The 23,521-nt window shown below is 46.0% G+C and overlaps 1 protein-coding gene across 5 annotated transcripts in view; it reads left to right on the top strand.

Annotated features, from left to right (window-relative positions):
* Positions 1-23,521, top strand: part of TNK2 (tyrosine kinase non receptor 2) — a 214,517-nt gene that overhangs the window by 60,924 nt on the left and 130,072 nt on the right. Inside the window, exon 1 of one of the 5 annotated variants that reach the window (XM_060767283.2) lies at positions 250-943. The exons of the other annotated variants lie outside the window; for them this stretch is intronic. Within the exon in view, the coding sequence (XP_060623266.2) occupies positions 881-943 (63 nt within the window). The 5' untranslated portion in view covers positions 250-880. Of the gene's footprint in view, positions 1-249; positions 944-23,521 lie in introns of those variants that run through there. 5 annotated transcript variants of the gene reach the window in all.

Genomic DNA, 23,521 nt, shown 5'->3' with positions numbered 1-23,521 from the left:
CTTTCTCTCTCTCTCTCTCTCTCTCTGGGCAGCCTGAGAATCTATTTGCAATCCCAGTCTGAGGCCCACAGGAAATTGCCTCTCCAGCCGCAGTTAAATCTGACCTCTTGGCAGGCGGTCAACCTAGTGTGCGCTCGCTGTGGCGAAGACCATAGAGTCTCTGTTCCCAGCCAGGGAGAGGTTTCCCTGGGGAGAGGAAAGGGGCGGAGAGGCGGAGGAGAAACACGCCTGCTTTTGCACATATAGGCACACACCAGTCTCGACAGTGTCCTGTTGTGGAAGGCGGCAGAACCAGACCGTCTCCGCCGAGAGAGACAGAGAGCCTCCTCAAGCTAGCTCTTGTTATTACATTTCTCTGACAGCCAGAAGGCTGGGGAATCTCTCCTTTTTTCCCCCTATGCGCTTGGCAAAAACATGACTTCTTCCCTTTGCGCCCAAAGCTGCAAGCTGAGGTTCGGCACAAGCAAAGGGACCTTCATGTCTCCGACTGGCTATTTTTTCGTGAAAACAATCCTTTTGGGTTAAACATGGGCCGCATTCAGGATCAAACAATGGGACGGTTCAGCAGCTGGAAGCACAAGGCGGCACCAAGAACGACCAACTAGGATGACATTGGTGAAGATCCTCCCAAATTCCCTGTGCCGTTTCCCAAAAGTAGCACTTTCGGATCCTTGGATGGGCATCTCTTTCTCGGCCGATGGATCAACCAAGTTGTCCCGTCCTGCAGCTTTGGTAACTTGTTTGGCTTCGGAAGCAAGTGGCTAGTCTTCAAGAAAAGGCTCTTCCACCTCTTGCATCGGGATTCCCTTTTGCAAAAAGGATCCAAACAAGCGGACGTTTGACAGCAGGCGCTCACCAACGCCTCTTCTGCCCGTCCAAGATGCGCCGTTTCCAGGTCTTGCGCCGTTCTTTCCCATTTCTGACCCATTTCCGCGTTTACAAGGTGAGAGAGAACCCGTTTTCCCTTTCCCTTCAGTGCCATTCTCTCTGGTCCTTTTCCCTCTTGCCTCTTATCTTGGCCAAGGATTTCCTCATCAGGTTGTTGTAGGTTTTTTCGGGCTATATGGCCATGTTCTAGAGGTATTTTTCCTGACGTTTCGCCTGCATCTATGGCAAGCATCCTCAGAGGTAGTGAGGTCTGTTGGAACTAGGAAAATGGATTTATATATCTGTGGAATAACTAGGGTGGGGCAAAGAACTCTTGTCTGCTGGAGCTAGGTGTGAATGTTTCAACTGGCCACCTTCATTAGCATTTGATGGCTTGGCTATGTCCCACCCTGGTCATTCCACAGATATATAAAACTTTTTTCCTAGTTCCAACAGACCTCACTACCTCTGAGGATGCTTGCCATAGATGCAGGCGAAACGTCAGGAAAAATGCCTCTAGAACATGGCCATACAGCCCGAAAAAACCTACAACAACCCAGTGATTCCAGCCATGAAAGCCTTCAACGATTTCCTCATCCTTTGGAAAGGATGTCCTATTGAGGAAGGGGAAAGCTTGTTTGACGCTTCTCTGCAAACCAGGACACTGAGCAGTGGATTCAAACTTCAGGAATAAAACAGGGATTCAATGTAAACATTAGGAAGAATGTCCTAACAGTGAGAGCTGTGTTGCCTTGAGTCTGGCGGAGTCTCCTTGTCTGGAGCTTTTGAAGGAGAGGCTGTATGGCCATCTGTTGGGAATGCTTTGCTTGTGTCTTCCTGCAAGGCAGAAGGTGGTTGGACTGGATGACCCTTGGGGGTCTCTTCTAATTATATGATTCTATGATCCTATGTAAGAGCTTTTTAGGCAATGCGTTTAGAAGAAGATGTAGAGGCTTGATGACCATCTGTCAGGACTGTTTAGATTGTATCTTCTGGCTGGGGGTTTATCAGATTCTATGAATCATTAAGTTCTATTCTGCAGCGTAACTTGACCCCCATCTTATGCTTGCCAAGGTGAGAATTGGAGGCTGTTCCTATAGTTTGAATGGTTTTGTAGAAGAGGAAAAATTCAACAGCCATTGAGTGTGTTACACTCCGCATGTGGTGGTTTGGTTTGAGAATAAATAAATAAATCAGGAATAAAACAGGGATTGTTCCTAAACATTACGAAGAATGTCCTGTTTGAAACGTGGAATGTGTTGCCTTGAGTTTTGCGGAGTCTCCTTGTCTGGAGCTTTTGAAGGAGAGGTTGTATGGCCATCTGTTGGGAGTGGTTTGCTTGTGTCTTCCTGCAAGGCAGAAGGTGGTTGGACTGGATTACTCTAACAGTGAGAGCTGTTTGAAACGTGGAATGTGTTGCCTTGAGTCTGGCGGAGTCTCCTTGCCTGGAGTTTTTGAAGGAGAAGCTGTATGGCCATCTGTTGGGAGTGCTTTGCTCGTGTCTTCCTGCAGGGCAGAAGGTGGTTGGACTGGATGACCCTAACAGTGTTTGAAACGTGGAATGTGTTTCCTTGAGTCTGGCGGAGTCTCCTTGTCTGGAGCTTTTGAAGGAGAAGCTGTATGGCCATCTGTTGGGAGTGCTTTGCTTGTGTCTTCCTGCAAGGCAGAAGGTGGTTGGACTGGATGACCCTTGGGGGGTCTCTTCTAATTATATGATTCTATGATCCTATGTAAGAGCTTTTTAGGCAATGCATTTAGAAGAAGATGTTGTCTCTTCCTCTGGAAGGAGAGGTTGTATGGTCATCTGTTGAGAGTGCTTTGCTTGTGTCTTCCTGCAAGGCAGAAGGTGGTTGGACTGGATGGCCCTAACAGTGAGAGCTGTTTGAAATGTGAAATGTGTTGCCTTGAGTCTAGCGGATTCTCCTTGTCTGGAGCTTTTCAAGGAGAGGCTGTATGGTCATCTGTTGGGAGTGCTTTGCTTGTGTTTTCCTGCAGGGCAGAAGGTGGTTGGACTGGATGGCCCTAACAGTGAGAGCTGTTTGAAATGTGGAACGTATTGCCTTGAGTCTGGCGGAGTCTCCTTGTCTGGATCTTTTGAAGGAGAGGCTGTATGACCATCTGTTGGCAGTGCTTTGCTTGTGTCTTCCTGCAATGCAGAAGGTGGTTGGACTGGATGACCCTAACAGTGTTTGAAACGTGGAATGTGTTGCCTTGAGTCTGGCGGAGTCTCCTCGTCTGGCGCTTTTGAAGGAGAGGCTGTATGGCCATCTGTTTGGAGTGCTTTGCTTGTGTCTTCCTGCAGGGCAGAGGGTGGTTGGACTGGATGACCCTTGGGGGTCTCTTCCAAATCTATGATCACATGAATTTGCCATTTTATATAAAGGACAGCATTTTACTATGCTGTTGTATACTATGGGAATTGGGGATACACACATTTTGGATTCCATAGTTTGCTTCTCAAACCAAATGCTGAGTGCAACACACTCTTTAGGTCGTGGAATTGGAAGGAGATGCTCTCTCTCTTCCTCTGGATGTTTGTAAATAGAGGCTGGATGGCCATCTGTCAGGACTGTTTAGATTCCCATGCTGTCCCTTCTATAAAATGGCAAATCCAAAGTTTGCTTTTGGGTACATCGGAGAATATATTCTCAATATGTGGATGGCTGAATCCATGGATATGTAGATAGAGATGGTCCAACCGTACCTGGTTAAGAGAAAAGCAACATCTGCAGAAATTTCCTCATAGACGCAAATATTCAAGGTATGGAAGCCATCTCCAATTTTCAGACGACAACCATAGGCAGTTTTAAAGTATGAATTTTAAATGTGCATATATTAGAAGGCAAGATTGCAACACGTTAAAATCATGCATGCACACCAATAAATTTACATTTAAAATTGACTACGGTTGCCAGTCGAAAGCTGGAGACGGCTCCTGTACCGTGAGTGTTTGTGTCTATTTTGTCTGGGGTAAGGTAAAGGTAAAGGTAAATGTTTCCCCTGACATTAAGTCCATTCATGTCCGACTCTGGGGGTTGGTGCTCATCTCCATTTCTAAGCCAAAGAGCCGGTGTTGTCCATAGACACCTCCAAGGTCATGTGGCCAGCATGACTGCATGGAGCGCCGTTACCTTCCCACTGGAGCGGTACCTATTGATCTACTCACATTTGAATGTTTTCGAACTGTTAGGATGGCAGAAACTGGGGCTAACAGCGGGAGGTCACCCCACTCCCCAGATTTGAACCTGCAACCTTTCGGTCAGTAAATTCAGCAGCTCAGCGATTTAGCCCACTGTGCCACCGGGGTTTCCCCTGACATTAAGTCCAGTCGTGTCCGACTCTGGGGTGTGGTGCTCATCTCCATTTCTAAGCCAAAGAGCCGGCGTTGTCCATAGACACCTCCAAGGTCATGTGGCCAGCAAGACTGCATGGAGTGCCGTTCCCTTCCCACTGGAGCGGTACCTATTGATCTACTCACATTTGAATGTTTTCGAACTGCTAGGTTGGCAGAAGCTGGAGCTAACAGGAGGAGCTCACCCCACTCCCCAGATTTGAACCTGCGACTTTTTGGTCAGTAAGTTCAGCAGCTCAGCGGTTTAGCCTGCTATGCTACCAGGGGCTCCCTGCCTGGGGTACAAAATAGTATATAGATAGATATCGTGGACAACAAGTTAAACATGAGCCAACAATGTGATGTGGCGGCAAAAAAAGCCAATGGGATGTTGGCCTGCATCAATAGGAGCCTAGTGTCTAGATCCAGGAAAGTCATGCTACTACTCTATTCCGCTTTGGTTAGACCACACCTGGAATATTGTGTCCAATTCTGGGCACCACAATTCAAGAGAGATATTGACAAGCTGGAATGTGTCCAGAGGAGGGCGACTCAAATGATCAAGGGTCTGGAGAACAAATTAAGCCCTATGAGGAGCGGCTTAAGGAGCTGGGCATGTTTAGCCTGAAGAAGAGAAGGCTGAGAGGAGATATGATAGCCATGTATAAATATGTGAGAGGAAGCCACAGGGAGGAGGGAGCAAGCTTGTTTTCTGCTTCCCTGGAGACTAGGACGCGGAACAATGGCTTCAAACTACAAGAGAGGAGATTCCATCTGAACATGAGGAAGAACTTCCTGACTGTGAGAGCCGTTCAGCAGTGGAACTCTCTGCCCCGGAGTGTGGTGGAGGCTCCTTCTTTGGAAGCTTTTAAACAGAGGCTGGATGGCCATCTGTCAGGGGTGATTTGAATGCAATATTCCTGCTTCTTGGCAGAAAGGGGTTGGACTGGATGGCCCATGAGGTCTCTTCCAACTCTTTGATTCTATGATTCTATATAGATATAGATGACTATAAAATACATTTTTTTATAGTCTACTGTTTTAGATAACTAATGCATTTGTTGTTGTTTCCATATTATTATTATTATTACCTGTGCTACACTGTTGTATACTGGGCGATGCAGGCATCCAGGCGGTGGACAGTAAGAGCTGTCCAGCAATGAACGAGACTCCTTTAGTATTGAATAGATTTGTCTTTTCTGAAGGCAGATTGACACCTTTTTTGTTGTGTGCTTTCAAGTTGTTTCCTCCTTCTGGCAACCCTAAGGCAAACTTGACTTATCTTCACTGGAAGTTGTTATCAGAGGATGGACTGTCTGTCACCTTTGTTGCCTTCATTTCCCGCTTATGGTGACCCTGTAATAAGGTTTTCAGGGGCTGGGACTTTGTGGATTGTCCAGGGAATTCTATAATAGTCGGTTCAGTTTTCCTTCTATGCAAAGACAATAATGATAATAACAATAACAATACATGTTCAGTATCCTTATTTGAAATGCCTGGGATCAAGAATATTCTGGGTTTGGGATTTCCTGCCCAAGATTTTGGAATATTTGCATCTATATAAAGAGATATTATCTTGGCGGAGGAATCAAAGTCTAGATTTGAAATGGACTAATATCCATATATATCACACACAGACACACACACACACATATATGTGTGTGTGTGTGAAGGTAAAGGTTTTCACCTTGACATTACCTTGACAGGTAAAGGTTTTCACCTTGACATTAAATCTAATGATGTCCAACTCTGCGGAGTGGTGATCATCTCCGTTTCTAAGCCAAAGAGCCGGCATTGTCCGTAGGCACCTCCAAGATCATGTTGCTAGCATGACTACATGACACACTGTAACTTTCCCGCCGAAGCGGTACCTATTGATCTGCTCACATTTGCATTTTTTCAAACTGTTAGGTTGGCAGAAGCTGGAGCTAACAGTGGGAGCTCACCCCACTCTCCAGATCAGCAGTTTAACCTGCTGCGCCACCAGGGGATCCCGTCATACATATATATGTGTGTGTATGTATGTATATATAGAAAGAACAATTATATATACAACATTTTTTGAAAACCAATTGTGCCCAAAACAATGTTTACATTTGCCGGAATCACTGGATTGTTGTAGGTTTTTTCACGCTATATGGCCATGTTCTAGAGGCATTCTCTCCTGACGTTTCGCCTGCATCTATGGCAAGCATCCTTAGAGGTAGTGAGGTCTGTTGGAACTAGGAAAATGGGTTTATATATCTGTGGAATGACCAGGGTGGGGCAAAGGACTCTTGTCTGTTGGAGCTAGGGGTGGATGTTTCAACTGACCACCTTGATTAGCATTAGATGGCCTGGCAGTGCCTGGGGCAATCTTTTGTTGAGAGGTGATTAGATGTCCCAGAGACCTCACTACCTCTGAGGATGCTTGCCATAGATGCAGGCGAAACGTCAGGAGAGAATGCCTCTAGAACATGGCCATATAGCCCCCCCCCCCAAAAAAAACCTACAACAACCCAAAGGACTCTTGTCTGCTGGAACTAGGTGTGAATGTTTCAACTAACCACCTTGATTAGCATTTCATGGCCTGGCAGTGCCTGGGGGAATCTTTTGTTGAGAGGCGATTAGATGTCCCAGATTGTTTCCTCTCAACAACCCAATGTTTACATTCATTCAATCACCAGAAAGCAATCGTCTCAGCTGTTCCAGCAGACAGTTTTGGATTATTTTGGATTTGCAGATAAGGGATGATCAACCTTTGGTGGCAAAGACTAGAAATTCAATGTAAAACCAGTGCAAAAATAGTGTTTTATGGTATATTTCCTTTCCAAACTGCCTTTTAAACTCCCTTGAATGCAGCCTGAAAAACTCACAGCAAATGTTTTGGATACTGTTTATAGAATATTATATTTAGCAACACTCCAGTTTTCTTTTTCCTTCCTTCCTTCCTTCCTTCCTTCCTTCTTTCCTTCCTTACTTCCTTCCTTCCTTCTTTTTGCACTCTGAGAAATAAATATCGAAATTGGAACCATTCCTAGAAGCAAAATATGGAAAAGGAGTGATTGAAAGAGCCGAAAATAACAACTCCTGCGAACCCAATGTAAAGGAATAGTCCTTTAATATAGATAGTCCTTTAATCTTGGAGTCCTCGTGGACAACAAGTTAAACATGAGCCAACAATGTGATGTGGCGGCAAAAAAAGCCAATGGGATTTTGGCCTGCATCAAGAGGAGCCTAGTGTCTAGGTCCAGGGAAGTAATGCTACCCATTCTCTATTCTGCTTTGGTTAGACCACACCTGGGATATTGTGTCCAATTCTGGGCACCACAATTCAAGAGAGATATTGACAAGCTGGAATGTGTCCAGAGGAGGGCGACTAAAATGATCAAGGGTCTGGAGAACAAGCCCTATGAGGAGCGGCTTAGGGAACTGGGCATGTTTAGCCTGAAGAAGAGAAGGCTGAGAGGAGATATGATAGCCATGTATAAATATGTGAGAGGAAGCCACAGGGAGGAGGAGGGAGCAAGATTGTTTTCTGCTTCCTTGGAGACTAGGACGCGGAACAATGGCTTCAAACTACAAGAGAGGAGATTCCATCTGAACATGAGGAAGAACTTCCTGACTGTGAGAGCCGTTCAGCAGTGGAACTCTCTGCCCTGGAGTGTGGTGGAGGCTCCTTCTTTGGAAGCTTTTAAGCAGAGGCTGGATGGCCATTTGTCAGGGGTGATTTGAATGCAATATTCCTGCTTCTTGGCAGAATGGGGTTGGACTGGATGGCCCATGAGGTCTCTTCCAACTCTTTGATTCTATGATTCTATGATTCTATGATTCTATGAAATATCGAAATTGGAACCATTCTTAGAAGCAAAATATGGAAAAGGAGTGATTGAAATAACCCAAAATAACAACTCCTGCGAACCCAATTTAAAGGAATAGTCTCTCATTGAGTCTCAATGAGTCTCTCATTGGGTATCAGCCATTGATTGAGGCTCTGGGTTTGAGCCTGCCACTTTTGGACTCTCGCTTGCTGAGGTGTTCCAGCGAGTGTCTTTGTAGATCTTAGAAAACTATAGAATCTAGTTTTCATCTAATAATGTTTTGCCCAGCTGGGGAAGCTGGAGATACATTGGACTACAACACCCATTAAGTATTGGTTGGAGGGATGGTGGGAATTGTAGTCAAGTGAATTTGGAGCGTGCTAAGTCGGGAAAGGGCCATCTGGTGCTTTGAGAATTCAGGGTCGTTAACATATGTTTCTGTTATCCTTATTACAGTCTTTAGATAGGATTTAGAGTTAATTACGAGAGAGTGAGAGGCATGGCTCTGGAAGAATTAGTTGTCCAAAATGCCTGGAGGGCCCAAGTTTGCCCATGCCTGGCCTAGATGCACGCCACTTTTGCTTTCTGATTATTCGGGGTGTGCAAACGTTGACATACCAAATTATTCAAAATATTGTATAACATTACCTCCAGATTATGTATTCCTGAGACATGACTTTTGGATTTAGATCGGGGTCCATTATGATGCACATAGATGCAAATACTGGTAATTCTGAAATCTGAAATTCCAGCCTGAAATTCAAAATACGTATTGTTTTAACCTCTTCCTGCTGAATTTTACTTTCACTCTCCCTTATGCTACAGGGCAAAATGTAAATATTTTAACGACTTCATTATAATATTTATACAATCTATATAAATAAAATAAAAATGTAAAAATGTAAATGTCCGTTTGTGAATGACCTCAAATCTCCCAAAATACTTCACCAATTCTTTCGAAATTTGGACACAATGTAGCATTCAGACAGGCGAAGGTTTTCATGTTTTCATATACCTACTATTACATAGATGTCATACCTGTGACAGGTAAAAACATGCTTTGCATCAAAAACAGCGCCATCTTCTGGGCGTCAAAGCAACACACGCCATACCACATAATTTATGCTAAGGGAACATCCACACTGTGGAATTAACACAGTTTGATACCATGGCTTAATGCAATGGAAGACTGGGAGTTATAGTTTGATAAGGCTGTAACATTCTTCAGCAAAGGAGACATTTATTTATTTATTTGTCATGTCAGGGCAACCAGTCGATTATATTACATTTCTAATAGAACAAGGCAAACAAACAAACAAAATACAAAAATTGTGAGTTTGGTAGTTGATTAAATGTCCTTTGACCAGTATCTGGCCACTTGGAGTGCTTCTGGTGTTACCGCAAGAAGGTCCTCCCTTGTGCATGTGGCAGGGCTCAGATTGCATTGCAGCAGGTGGTCAGTGGTTTGCTCTTCTCTGCACTCGCATGTCGAGGATTCCACTTTGTAACCCCATTTCTGAAGATTGGCTCTGCATCACGTGGTGTCAGAGCGCAGTCTGTTCAGTGCCTTCCAAGTCGCCCAGTCCTCTGTGTGCCCAGGGGGGACACAGCCATTGGTTGAGGTTCTGGGTTTGAGCCTGCCACTTTTGGACTCTCGCTTGCTAAGGTGTTCCAGTGAGTGTCTGTGTAGATCTTAGGAAACTATTTCTAGATTTAAGTCGTTGACGTGCTGGCTGATACCCAAACAGGGGATGAGCTGGAGATGTCTCTGCCTTGGTCCTTTCACTATTGGCTGCTCCTTCCCGGTGGATGTCAGGTGGTGCGATACCGGCTAAGCAGTGTAATTTTTCCAGTGGTGTAGGGCGCAGGCACCCCGTGATAATGCGGCATGTCTCATTAAGAGCCACATCCACTGTTTTAGTGTGGTGAGATGTGTTCCACACTGGGCATGCATACTCAGCAGCAGAGAAGCATAGCGCAAGGGCGGATGTCTTCTCTGTATCTGGTTTTGATCCCCAGGTTGTGCTAGTCAGCTTTCGTATGATATTGTTTCTAGCACCCACTTTTTGCTTGATGTTCAGACAGTGCTTCTTGTAGGCCAGAGCACGGTCCAAAGTGACTCCCAGGTATTTGGGTGTGCTGCAATGCTCCAGTGGGATTCCTTCCCAGGTGATCCTCAGAACTCGGGATGCTTGTCTGTTCTTAAGGTGAAAGGCGCATGTCTGTGTTTTAGATGGATTAGGGATCAGCTGGTTTTCCCTGTAATAGGCAGTAAGAGCACCTAGAGCTTCGGAGAGCTTCTGTTCTACCATCTCAAAGCTCCCTGCTTGAGCGGTGATGGCACGATCATCAGCATAGATGAAACTCTCTGTCCCTTCTGGCAGTGGCTGGTCATTTGTGTAGATGTTGAACATGGATGGAGCAAGCACGCTCCCCTGAGTTCGGAGTGGTGAAAATTTCAGAACTCTAACAAAACTTTCAAAATCTAATTATTATTTCATTATTGGTGATTTTTATGATAGAACCAATTAGGAAATGCCATTTGTAATGAAATTTCGAGAGTTTTGTTAGAGTTCTGAAATTTTCACCACCAGAACTTTAGTTTTGTAAGTACTTTAGAACCATTTAGAACCATTTAGAACCATTTAGCCTAGGTCACCTACTAGGTGACCTAGGCTAAGTCACACTCTCTCAACCTCCAAGGAAAGCAATGGCAAAGACCCTCGGAGTAGACCCTGAGAGCCAGCATGACATAGTTTGTGCATTTGGGGAAAAGGTTCGAGTGACCTTGAGTTAGTTACACTGTCTCAGCTTCAAAGAAAGGCAGTGGCAAACTGCATCTTTCCCCCACATTCACAAGGAATTCACAAAAGCTCATGCTAAGACAAATCAATTAGTCTTAAAGGTGCTGTCAGATTCCTCCCTGGCTTTAACCCAGGCATGGGCAAACTTGGGCCCTCCAGGTGTTTTGGACTTTAACTCCCACCATTCCTGACAGCCTCAGGCCCCTCACAACCTCTGAGGATGCCTGCCATAGATGTGGGCGAAACGTCAGGAGAGAATGCTTCTGGAACATGGCCAGACAGCCTGGAAAATTCACAGCAACCCAGTAAACAATCTTGCTTGTAATTTTGGGACTGCCTGTAGTTCAATACCCAAACACACTATTGGAAAAACAATTATGATTTCACGTTTTGGACATCCAAGCAGTGTTTTTGGATTGGATAAGAAGGAGGGGGCCTTTCCCCATCTCTTTTCCTTGCCGGTCCCCCTCCTGAGCCACCCACTGGTGCATCCCTCTTGTATTTTTAGCCCGTGCTCCGCCGCCAAGAATTTGCATTGTCGCTTCGCAGCTGAAAGTGGCTCTGGCCCAAGAATACCACGTCCCTGGCTCCGGCGATCCTCAAACAAAGCCTTTTTGGACTCTTGCAGGGACAGCAGAGGGAGGGAAAAGGGAAAAGAAAGACTCTGGGCAAGGTTGGCATAACCATTGCACGCATAGAACCATAGGATCCATAAGTTGGCAGAGCCCCCTCTTTTTGAATCAGGAAGAAACCAATCAAAACCTCCTAACCATCCACGGGGAATGCCGTGGATGTGGCGTACCTGGATTTCAGTAAGGCCTTCGACAAGGTCCCCCATGACCTTCTGGCAAGGAAACTAGTCCAATGTGGGCTAGGCAAAACTACGGTGAGGTGGATCTGGAATTGGTTAAGTGGACGAACACAGAGAGTGCTCACTAATGCTTCCTCTTCATCCTGGAAAGAAGTGACAAGTGGAGTGCCTCAGGGTTCCGTCCTGGGCCCGGTCCTGTTCAACATCTTTATTAATGACTTAGATGAAGGGCTAGAAGGCAGGATCATCAAGTTTGCAGACGACACCAAATTGGGAGGGAGAGCCAAGACTCCAGAGGACAGGAGCAGGATTCAAAACGACCTTGACAGATTAGAGAGATGATGGGCCAAAACTAACAAAATGAAGTTCAACAGTGACAAATGCAAGATACTCCACTTTGGCAGAAAAAATGAAATGCAAAGATACAGAATGGGTGACGCCTGGCTCGAGAGCAGTACGTGTGAAAAAGATCTTGGAGTCCTCGTGGACAACAAGTTAAACATGAGCCAACAATGTGATGTGGCGGCAAAAAAAGCCAATGGGATTTTGGCCTGCATCAATAGGAGCATAGTGTCTAGATCTAAGGAAGTAATGCTACCCCTCTATTCTGCTTTGGTTAGACCACACCTGGAATATTGTGTCCAATTCTGGGCACCACAATTCAAGAGAGATATTGACAAGCTGGAATGTGTCCAGAGGAGGGCGACTAAAATGATCAAGGGTCTGGAGAACAAGCCCTATGAGGAGCGGCTTAAGGAGCTGGGCATGTTTAGCCTGAAGAAGAGAAGGCTGAGAGGAGATATGATAGCCATATATAAATAATATGTGAGAGGAAGCCACAGGGAGGAGGAGGGAGCAAGCTTGTTTTCTGCTTCCTTGGAGATTAGGACGCAATGGAACAATGGCTTCAAACTACAAGAGAGGAGATTCCATCTGAACATGAGGAAGAACTTCCTGACTGTGAGAACCGTTCAGCAGTGGAACTCTCTGCCCCGGAGTGTGGTGGAGGCTCCTTCTTTGGAAGCTTTTAAGCAGAGGCTGGATGGCCATCTGTCAGGGGTGATTTCAATGCAATATTCCTGCTTCTTGGCAGAATGGGGTTGGACTGGATGGCCCATGAGGTCTCTTCCAACTCTTTTGATTCTAGGATTCTATGATTCTAACAGATGGCCATCCAGCCTCCAGTTAGAAGCCTCCGCTACATTCCCAGGCAGCAGAAGCATATTCCGCTCTTAAACAGCTCTAATTGCCATGAAATTCTTAATATTCAGATGGAATTACTGTTTTTTCCTGGAGTTTCGATCCATTGCTTTGTTTCGTAATCTCAGAAGCATCAGTACACACTCCCTCAATACGACATCTTTTCAAATATGTAAACATGGCTCTCATCCATCTCTTCTCCAAGCTAAACATTCCCAGCTCCCTAAATGGATCCTCGGAAGAATCTGTGACTTCCAGATTTTTGATCATTGTGGTTGCCCTTCTTTAGCTTCTCAACATTCTTCTTGAATTGCTTTGCCCAGAACTGGACTCGGGGTTATTCCAGGTGGAGAACAAGCCCTATGAGGAGCAGCTGAAAGAGCTGGGCATGTTTAGCTTGCAGAAGAAGTCTGACAGGAGACATGATAAGGGCCATGGATCAAGTTGTGAGGGGAAGTCATAGGGAGGAGGAAGCAAGCTTGTTTTCGGCTGCCCTGGAGACTAGGACGCAATGGAACAATGGCTTCAAAATACAGGATAGGAGATTCCACCTGAACATGAAGAAGAATGGTTCTGGCCCAGTTTACCTGTCTGAATGCATCTCTTCCTATGAACCATCTAGGTGTTTAAGATAGTCTGGAGAAGCCCTGCTCTCAGTCCCGCCTTCTTCGCAGATCCGATTGGCGGGAATGAGAGACAGGGCCTTCTCAGCAGTGGCCCCCGGCTATGAAACGCCCTCCCTACTTACCTCTCCGAACGCATCTCCACCTATGAACCGACTAGGACATTAAGATCGTCCGGGGAGGCCCTGCTCTCGGTCCTGCCTGCGTCACAGGCGCGGTTGGCGGGAACGAGGGACAGGGCCTTCTCGGTGGTGGCCCCTCGGCTATGGAATGCCCTACCTGTTGACATCAGACAGGCCCCTTTGTTGCTGGCGTTTCGGAAGAAGGTTAAGACCTGGCTCTACGAACAAGCGTTTGGCTAAACAGTGCAACTGAACACAGGATGATGGTAAAATTGAACCTAGGAAATGGCACAAGGATTACGAGAATGGATTCTGATTCTTATTGAGGCGTTATGAATTAATGATTGTTTGATTTTGTCTGCTGTATATGATGTGTTTTAATTGCTTAGGATATTGTTGTGATATTATTGATATTGTTGTGATAATCTTCATTGTGTAAACCGCATTGAGTCGCCTAATCAGGCTGAAAAATGCGGTATAGAAATGAAGCAAATAATAATAATAATAAAAATAAGAAGAAGAAGAAGAAGAAGAAGAAGAAGAACGGCCCCCTCCCTCTTGACATTTCAAAAGAGAGTTAAGACCTGGCTGTTCAAGCAGGCATTTGCAGATGCAGCATAACTGATTAATTGAGACTCATGGAACGACAGAACGATGTGATGGAAAATGATGTTAATGATGAGACTCTGAGAACTGTATTTTATGATTTTAATTGTTTATTGTTTTTATATGGTTTAAACTATATGTAATTGTTTTTGACTGTATTTTCTCTTGTGGGGCATTGATTGCCAAATGTAAACTTCCTCGAGTCGCCTCCGGGCTGAGAGGGGCGGTATACAAGTATAGTAGTGGAAAGACACTACCAAAGCCTCCTGAATTGCACTACGTTGGAAAGAACACTACCAAAGCCTCCTGAACCGCAGCTCCAATGTGGCCGACGAGGTCCTCTCACAAATCCCACAACAACAAACCAGGGATGAGCTTGCAGCACTGCCTAGTTTGGAAGAAGTCAGCAATGCCATCAGCCAACAGAAGAATAACAAAGCCAGTGGACCAGATGGGATCCCTGCTGAAATCTTTAAAGAGGGAGGACCTGAGCTAACACACCAACTCCACCAGCTCATAGAAAAAGTGTGGGTGACCGAGAAAATCCCAGCAGACTTCAAGGACGCCACCATCATCACCCTCTTCAAAAAAGGGGAAAGAACAGACTGCGGAAACTATCGAGGTATCTCCCTTCTAACCTCCGCTGGGAAAATCCTCGCAAGAATCCTTGCAAACCGCCTTCTGCCCCTCTCAGAAGACACCCTCCCAGAATCCCAGAACGGCTTCCGCCCCTCCAGAGGAACCGTGGACATGATCTTCACTGCACGACAACTCCAAGAAAAATGCAGGGAACAAAACCAACCCCTGTACATGGCATTCATCGACCTTGCAAAGGCATTTGACACAGTGAATCGCAGCGCTCTCTGGACCATCCTCCACAAAATCGGGTGCCCTAACAAATTTGTGAACATCCTGCGGCTCCTCCATGATGACATGATGGCAACAGTTTTGGACAGCAGTGGCTCCCAAAGTGACCCATTTAAGGTGGAATCCGGTGTCAAACAGGGATGTGTTATCGCCCCAACTCTATTCTCCATCTTCATCGCTATGATACTTCACCTTGTTGATGGGAAGCTTCCCACCGGAGTGGAAATAATCTATCGGACAGATGGCAAGCTATTCAACCTCAGCAGACTGAAAGCCAAAACCAAGGTTACAACAACATCTGTTATAGAACTCCAGTATGCTGATGACAATGTCGTCTGTGCGCATTCAGAAGAAGATCTACAAGCCACTCTAAACACCTTCGCAGAAGCATACGAGAAGCTCGGCCTGTCACTGAACATTGAGAAAACCAAGGTGCTGTTCCAGCAGTCGCCAGCCAATCCCTCTCCAATGCCAGTAATACAGCTTAATGGTGTCACATTAGAAAATGTGGACCATTTCCGCTACCTTGGCAGCCACCTCTCCACCAAAGTCAACATCGACGCCGAAATACAACACCGCCTGAGCTCTGCAAGTGCAGCATTTTCCAGAATGAAGCAAAGAGTGTTTGAGGACCGGGACATCCGTAGGGAGACCAAGGTGCTTGTCTATAAAGCCATTGTCCTCCCAACCCTGCTATATGCCTGTGAGACGTGGACAGTCTACAGACGTCATATGCAACTCCTGGAACGATTCCATCAGCGCTGCCTCCGGAAAATCCTGCAAATCTCCTGGGAAGACAAGCGGACAAACGTCAGTGTGCTGAAAGAAGCAAAGACCACCAGCATTGAAGCGATGGTCCTCCAACATCAACTCCGCTGGGCCGGCCACGTTGTCCGGATACCTTACCACCGTCTCCCAAAGCAGTTGCTCTACTCCGAACTTAAGAACGGAAAACGGAACGTTGGTGGACAGGAAAAGAGATTTAAAGATGGGCTGAAAGCCAACCTTAAAAACTCTGGCATAGACACCGAGAACTGGGAAGCCCTGGCCCTTGAGCGCTCCAGCTGGAGGACAGCTGTGACCAGCAGTGCTGCAGAATTCGAGGAGGCACGAGTGGAGGGTGAAAGAGAGAAACGTGCCAGGAGGAAGGCGCGTCAAGCCAACCCCGACCGGGAACGCCTTCCACCTGGAAACCAATGCCCTCACTGCGGAAGAAGATGCAGAGCAAGAATAGGGCTCCACAGCCACCTACGGACCCACAAGGAAATCCATAATGGAAGACCATCTTACTCGTCCAACGAGGGATCGCCTAAGTGAAGTGAACAAGTATAGTAAATAAATAAGAAATAAGAACTTCCTGACTGTGAGAGAGAGCTGTTCAGCAGTGGAACTCTCTGCCCCGGAGTGTGGTGGAGGCTCCTTCTTTGGAAGCTTTTAAACAGAGGCTGGATGGCCATCTGGTGGGGGGTGCTTGGAAGGCAATATTCCTGCTTCTTGGCAGAATGGGGTTGGGCTGGATGGCCCACCAGGTCTCTTCCAACTCTAGGATTCTGTGATTCTTGAATTGCTTTCTCCAGAACCAGACATAGCACGATTCCAAGTAAAGTCTGACCAAAGCAGAATAGAGTGGGACTATGAGTTCTCTTGAGAGTCTAAATCAGGCATGGGCAAACTTTGGCCCTCCAGGTGTTTTGAACTGCAACTCAGGAGGTCTCTTCCAACTCAAGGATTCTATGAGGTCTGACCAAAGCAGAAAAATTTGGGATGATTGGGTTGCTTTAAGTTTTTTGGGCTGTGTGGCCATGTTCTAGAAATCTAGAAGCATTATCTCCTGACGTTTCACCTGCATCTATGGCAGGCATCCTCAGAGGTCGTGAGGTCTGTTGGAAAGTAGGCAAATGAGGTTTATAGTTTCCAAAAGATCTCAGAACCTCTGAGGATGCCTGCCATAGGTGCGGTAAAAACGTCAGAAGAGAATGCTTCTGGAACATGGCCACACAGCCCAAAAAACTTACAGCAACCCAGTGATTATAGCCAACCCTGGACTTAATGTCAGGGGAAAACCTTTACCTTGGATGAATGAAGGTTGGATAAGCGAGACTCTACTGTATATGTCTTTTCATAGAGCCTAGAATCGCATTTTCCTTTTTAGGTGGTGCATCACACTGTAGACCAGGCACGGGCAAACTTTGGCACTCTAGATATTTTGGACTTCAACTCCCACAATTCCTAACCGCCAGTTGAAGTCCAAAACACCTGGAGGGCCAAAGTTTGCCCATGCCTGATGTACACTCACATTCAGCTAGAGCTTTTTAATATGCGCTGTTTTCAAGCCATCCTATATTTGTGCATTTCATGTTCTCTGCACAAGTGTTGCACCATATATCGCTGGTGCCACCCCAAAATAAAATCACGGAGCACGGAGCCAAGGCAGTTCAAGTGAGGGGAGTCTGTATTAATTCTGCAGTGTAGATGGAATGCAAGTTTTGTCATGATGGCTTTGCCGCAACTTGGTGTTGTCTTACTGACTCCTGTTTATGCAAAGAGGGTTGGAAGATGCGTCTCAAGGCCCAGCTCCCTCATCCATCCATCCGTCCATCCAGCTGCCTCCCAGATGTGTCCGACTACAGCTCCCAGGCCGGCCCATCTGCAGGGTCCTGCGTCAAGGGAGGCGGGTTCGGGCTCTGCCTTTGCATTCCGATCTGCCCAGTCACACCATCCTCTCAAATTGATGGCAGGCTTGTAAATTCCTTGGAGCTCAGAATGGATTCAAACGGAGGTTGTTCCTGATGCAATTCAGATGGGTGTCTGTCCTTTCCCAGCTGCCAAGGAATGAACTTGTCTCTGAACGAAGACATGCAGCCAGCCCACCCAGCCACTGATTCTGAAGAAATGGGAAAGGTTGCTCATTATGACCTACAACTCCCAGTACCCCCAACAGCCAACTCGGGCACTGGCTTCCAAAACCATAGTTGTCCCCATGGGCGCCTGAGTTATCAACACCTTTGGGTTGCTGTGAGTTTTTCAGGCTGTATGGCCATGTTCCAGCAGCATTCTCTCCTAACGTTTCGCCTGCATCTGTGGCAAGCATCCTTATAGGCTCTGTTAGCTGTGAAGCTCCATGCAGTTATGCCGGCCACATGAGCTTGGAGGTGTCTATGGACAACGCCGGTTCTTCGGCTTAGAAATGGAGATGAGCACCACATCCCAAAGTCAGGCACGACTGGAATTAATGTCAGGGGACAACCTTTACCTTTTTTTTATACACACACATACACACGCACACTAGCCGTCCCCTGCCATGCGTTGCTGTGACCCACTCTGGTAGTCATGGGGGTTCTGTGTGGGAGGTTTGGCCCAATTCTATCATTGGTGGGGTTCATAGAATCATAGAATCATAGAATCGAAGAGTTGGAAGAGACCTCATGGGCCATCCAGTCCAACCCCCTGCCAAGAAGCAGGAATATTGCATTCAAATCACCCCTGACAGATGGCCATCCAGCCTCTGCTTAAAAGCTTCCAAAGAAGGAGCCTCCACCACACTCCGGGGCAGAGTGCTCTGTGATTGTAGGTGAACTATAAATCCCAGCAACTACAACTCCCAAATGTCAAGATTCTATTTTCCCCAAACTCCACCAGTGTTCACATTTGGAGATATTGAGTAGAGTTCGGTCTAGATCCATCATTGTTTGAGTCCACAGTGCTCTCTGGATGTAGGTGAACTACAACTCCAAAACCAAAGGACACTGCCCACAAAACCCTTCCAGTATTTTCTGTATGTCATGGGAGAACTGTGTGCCAAGTTTGGTTCAATTCCATCATTGGTGAGGTTCAGAATGCTCTTTGATTGTAGGTGAACTATAAATCCCAGCAACTACAACTCTCAAATGACAAAATCTCTGGACCATTGTGTGTTTAAGGCAAATGTGAATGTAGCAATTAGCAAGTCTGAATAGCAACGACTAGCCTTGCGGCTGCAAAGTCAATCAGTGAGGGTGTTTGCATAGAAGTAGCCTGGCTGATGTTGCCTGGAGGCACCCTCTTTTTGGGATTTGTTAACCGGCACTTAGAATCATAGAATCATGCCTAAATACAAGAACCTATAGCAAAAATAACCCAACATATAAGAACAAATTATAATTTAAGACAAGGCTCAAGGCCATGTAAAACTACACCTTCCATGATTTTGTAGCACTGAACCACGGCAGTTCAGGTGGTGTCACACTGCGTTAATTCAACTCAGTCAGACCAATAGAACTCCTTGTGTGCCTCAACCCAGGGTTTCCCAGTGTCTCCATTGTGCAATTAATGCACTTTTGACACCACTTTAAGTGCCGAAGCTCAGTGCTAAGGATGCCCAGGATCTGTAGTTTGGAAAAACAACTGCAACTCCAGTGATCCCATAGCATTGAGCCAAAGCAGCTAAAGTGGTATCAAACTGCATTCATTCCGCCATGTAAATACACTGTTGACCAATAGGACCAAGTTTTGGAGAAACAGATCCTGGTAGAGCCAGATTTGTCTCCTCTTAATTATCCGCTCCCTGCTTGAGCGGCAATGGCACGATCATCAGCATAGATCAGTATTTCTCAACCTGGGGGTCGGGACCCCTGTGGGGGTCGCGAGGGGGCATCAGAGGGGTCACCAAAGACCATCAGAAAACATAGTATTTTCTCTTTGTCATGGGTGTTCTGCACGGAAAGTTTGGTCCAATTCTATCATTGGTGGGGTTCAGAATGCTATTTCATTGTGGATGAACTATAAATCCCAACAACTACAACTCCCAAATGGCAAGGTCTATTTTCTCCAAACTCTATCAGTGTTCACATTTGGGCATATTGCTTATCTGTGCCAAGTTTGATCCAGATCCATCACTGTTGAGTCCACAGTGTTCTCTGGATGTAGGTGAACTACAACTCCAAAAACTCAAGGTCAGTGTCCACCAGACTCTCCCAGTATTTCTCTTGGCCATGGGAATTCTGTGTGACAAGTTTGATTCAATTCCATCATTGGTGGAGTTCAAAAGGCTCTCTGATTTTAGGTGAACTATAAATCCCAGCAATTCTAACATTCCCAAATGACAAAATCAATCCCCTACAACCCCACCACTATTCAAATTTGGGAGTATCGGGTATTTGTGCCAAATTTGGTCCAGTGAATGAAAATACATCCTGCATATCAGATATTTATATTACGATTCATAACAGTAGCAGAATTAAAGAAGTAGCAACGAAAATAATGTTATGGTTGGGGGTCACCACAACTTGAGGACCTGTACTAAAGGGTGGTGGCATTAGGAAGGGTGAGAACCACTGGCATAGATGAAGCTCTATGGCTGGTCATTTGTGTAGATGTTGAACATGGATGGAGCAAGCACGCTCCCCTGAGGCAGGCCGTTCTTCTGTCTCCGCCATCTGCTTCTCTGGCCCTTTAACTCAGCAAAAAAGCTCCTGTTTTGTAACAGGTTTCCTATGAGGCGGGTGAGGTGGTAGTCCTTTGTGATATTATACATTTTTCTCAGGAGGTTCACAGTATCATAGGCTGCTGACAGGTCTATGAAGACAGCTCCTGTGATCTGCTGCCTTTCAAAGCCATCTGAGTCAGGTTCAGCACTTGCGATGTGCAGCTTTTGCACCAGATTGCAAAAGTGCCACGAGAACCAAGTTAGTGGGGAAGGGGTTGGAATTATAGAATTGAGCAGGTGGTCAGTGGTTTGCTCTTCTCCACACTCGCATGTCATGGATTCCACTTTGTGGCCCCATTTCTGAAGGTTGGCTCTGCATCTTGTGGTGCCAGAGCGCAGTCTGTTCAGCGCCTTCCAAGTCGCCCAGTCTTCTGTGTGTCCAGGGGGGAGTCTCTCATCTGGTATCACCCATGGATTGAGGTGCTGGGTTTGGGCCTGCCACTTTTGGACTCTCGCTTGCTGAGGTGTTCCAGCGAGTGTCTCTGTAGATCTAAGAAAACTATTTCTTGATTTAAGTCGTTAACGTGCTGGCTGATACCCAAACAGGGGATGAGCTGGAGATGTCTCTGCCTTGGTCCTTTCACTATTGGCTGCTACTTCCCGGCGGATGTCAGGTGGTGCGATACCGGCTAAGCAGTGTAATTTCTCCAGTGGTGTAGGGCGCAGACACCCTGTGATAATGCAGCATGTCTCATTAAGAGCCACATCTACTGTTTTAGCGTGGTGAGATGTGTTCCACACTGTGCATGCATACTCAGCAGCAGAGTAGCATAGCGCAAGGGCAGATGTCTTCACTGTGTCTGGTTGTGATCCCCAGGTTGTGCCAGTCAGCTTTCGTATGATGTTGTTTCTAGCGCCCACTTTTTGTTTGATGTTCAGGCAGTGCTTCTTGTAGGTCAGAGCACGGTCCAGAGTGACTCCCAGGTATTTGGGTCTGTTGCAATGCTCCAGTGGGATTCCTTCCCAGGTAATCCTCAGAGCTCGGGATGCTTGTCTGTTCTTGAGGTGAAAGGCGCATGTCTGTGTTTTAGATGGGTTAGGGATCAGTTGGTTTTCCCTGTAGTAGGCTTTTGTACCAGATTGCAAAAGTGCCACGAGAACCAAGTTAGTGGGGAAGGGGTTGGAATTATAGAATTGAGCAGGACTTTTGAGAACAATCCACAGTCTCCATCGCAGGATGAAACAAACCCTGTTTCCAAAAGAAGCTTCACTTTAAATATTTCCACCATCAAAGAGTCACCTCCCCCATCCAACCCCCAGAGATCTGTTTCTGTTGTCAGGCAGCTCCAAAATCTAGAGTTAGATCAATTGGGTGAAGGATGTGGGCCATGGCTTCCTAGGAGAATGCACAGATTTATGTAGGAGTGCGGCTTTTGCAAAAGGAAGCCTTCAGAAAACATCTGGAAATGTGAAATGGCTTTTGTTTGCATTTTAAAACAAAGCAGATTTATTCTGGCAGATGCTTTTACAAGCTGTACCAGCCAAAGCCAAAATAATTGCTTTATCGGATTGCTGCTCCGGGGTAGAGAGCCAGGATGGAGTGGTGCTCAAGTGTTGGATTAGGGACCTGAGAGAACAAGGCTTGAATCCTGCTTTGTCATGGAAAACCTCCAGGAGACCTTGGAGGAAAGTCACACATTCTCAACCTAATAAGAGTAGTTATGGCAAACTTCCTCCTCAAAAGAAGAAATCCTGTTGAGAAACCCTTAGAGCCAGGATGGAGTGGTGCTCGAATGTTGGATTAGGGAGGCTTGAATCCTGCTCCGTCATGGAAGAAAACCTCCAGGAGACCTTGGAGGAAAGTCACACATTCTCAGCCTAATAAGGGTAGCCATGGCAAACTTCCTCCTCCTCAGAGAAACCCTTAGGACAACATTTCCCAACTTGGGGGTCGGGACCCCTGAGGGTGGTCATGAGAGGGTGTCAAAGACTATCAGAAAATACAGTATTTTCTGTTGGTAATGGGGGTTCTGTGTGGAAGATTTGGCCCAATTCTATCATTGGTCAGCTTAAGAATGCTCTTTGATTGAAGGTGAACTATAAATCCCAGCAACTGCAACTCCCAAATGTCAAGGTCTAATTTCCCCAGACTCCATCTGTGTTCCAATTTGGGTCTATTGAGTATTTGTGCTAAGTTTGGTCCAGATCCATCATTAAGTCCACAGTGCTCTCTTGATGTAGGTGAACTACAACTCCAAAACTCAAGAATGCCCAACTATCTTTTCTGTTGGTCATGGGAGTTCTGTGTGCCAAGATTGTTTCAATTGCATCCCTGGTGCAGTTCAAACTGCTCTTTGATTGTAGCTGAACTATAAATCCAAGTTTGGTCCAGATCCATCATTGCTTAAGTCCACAGTGGTCTCTGGATGTAGGTGAACTACAACTCCCAAACTGAATGTCAATGCCCACTAAATCATTCCAATATTTTCTGTATGTCATGGGAATTCTGTGTGCCAAGATTGTTTCAATTCCATCTCTGGTGGAGTTCAAATCGCTCTTTGGTTGTAGGTGAACTATAAATCCCAGCAACTACAACTCCCAAATGTCAAGGTCTATTTTCCCAGACTCAATCTGTGTTCAAATTTGGGCCTATTGAGTATTCATGCCAAGTTTGGTCCAGATCCATTATTGTTTGAGTCCACAATGTTCTCTGGATGTAGGTGAACTACAACTCCAAAACTCAAGGTCAGTGTCCACCAAACCCTTCCAATATTTTCTGTTGGTTATGGGAGTTCTGTGTGCCAAGATTGTTTCAATTGCATCCCTGGTGGTGTTCAAACTGCTCTTTGATTGTAGGTGAACTATAAATCCCAGCAACTACAATTCCCAAATGACAAAATCAACCCCCCCCCCAACCCAACCAGTATTCAAATTTGGTCATATTGGGTATTTGTGCCAAATTTGGTTCAGTAAATGAAAATACATCCTGATATTTACATTACAATTCATAACCGAAGCAAAATGATAGTAGCAACGAAAGTAGCAACGAAAATAATGTTATGGTTGGGGGTCACCACAACGGGAGG

Source organism: Anolis sagrei, chromosome 3 (assembly GCF_037176765.1).
Source record: "Anolis sagrei isolate rAnoSag1 chromosome 3, rAnoSag1.mat, whole genome shotgun sequence".
Taxonomy (NCBI): domain Eukaryota; kingdom Metazoa; phylum Chordata; class Lepidosauria; order Squamata; family Dactyloidae; genus Anolis; species Anolis sagrei.
The sequence above is the reverse complement of the archived record's forward strand: the minus strand, read 5'-3'. Positions and strand labels throughout refer to the sequence as shown.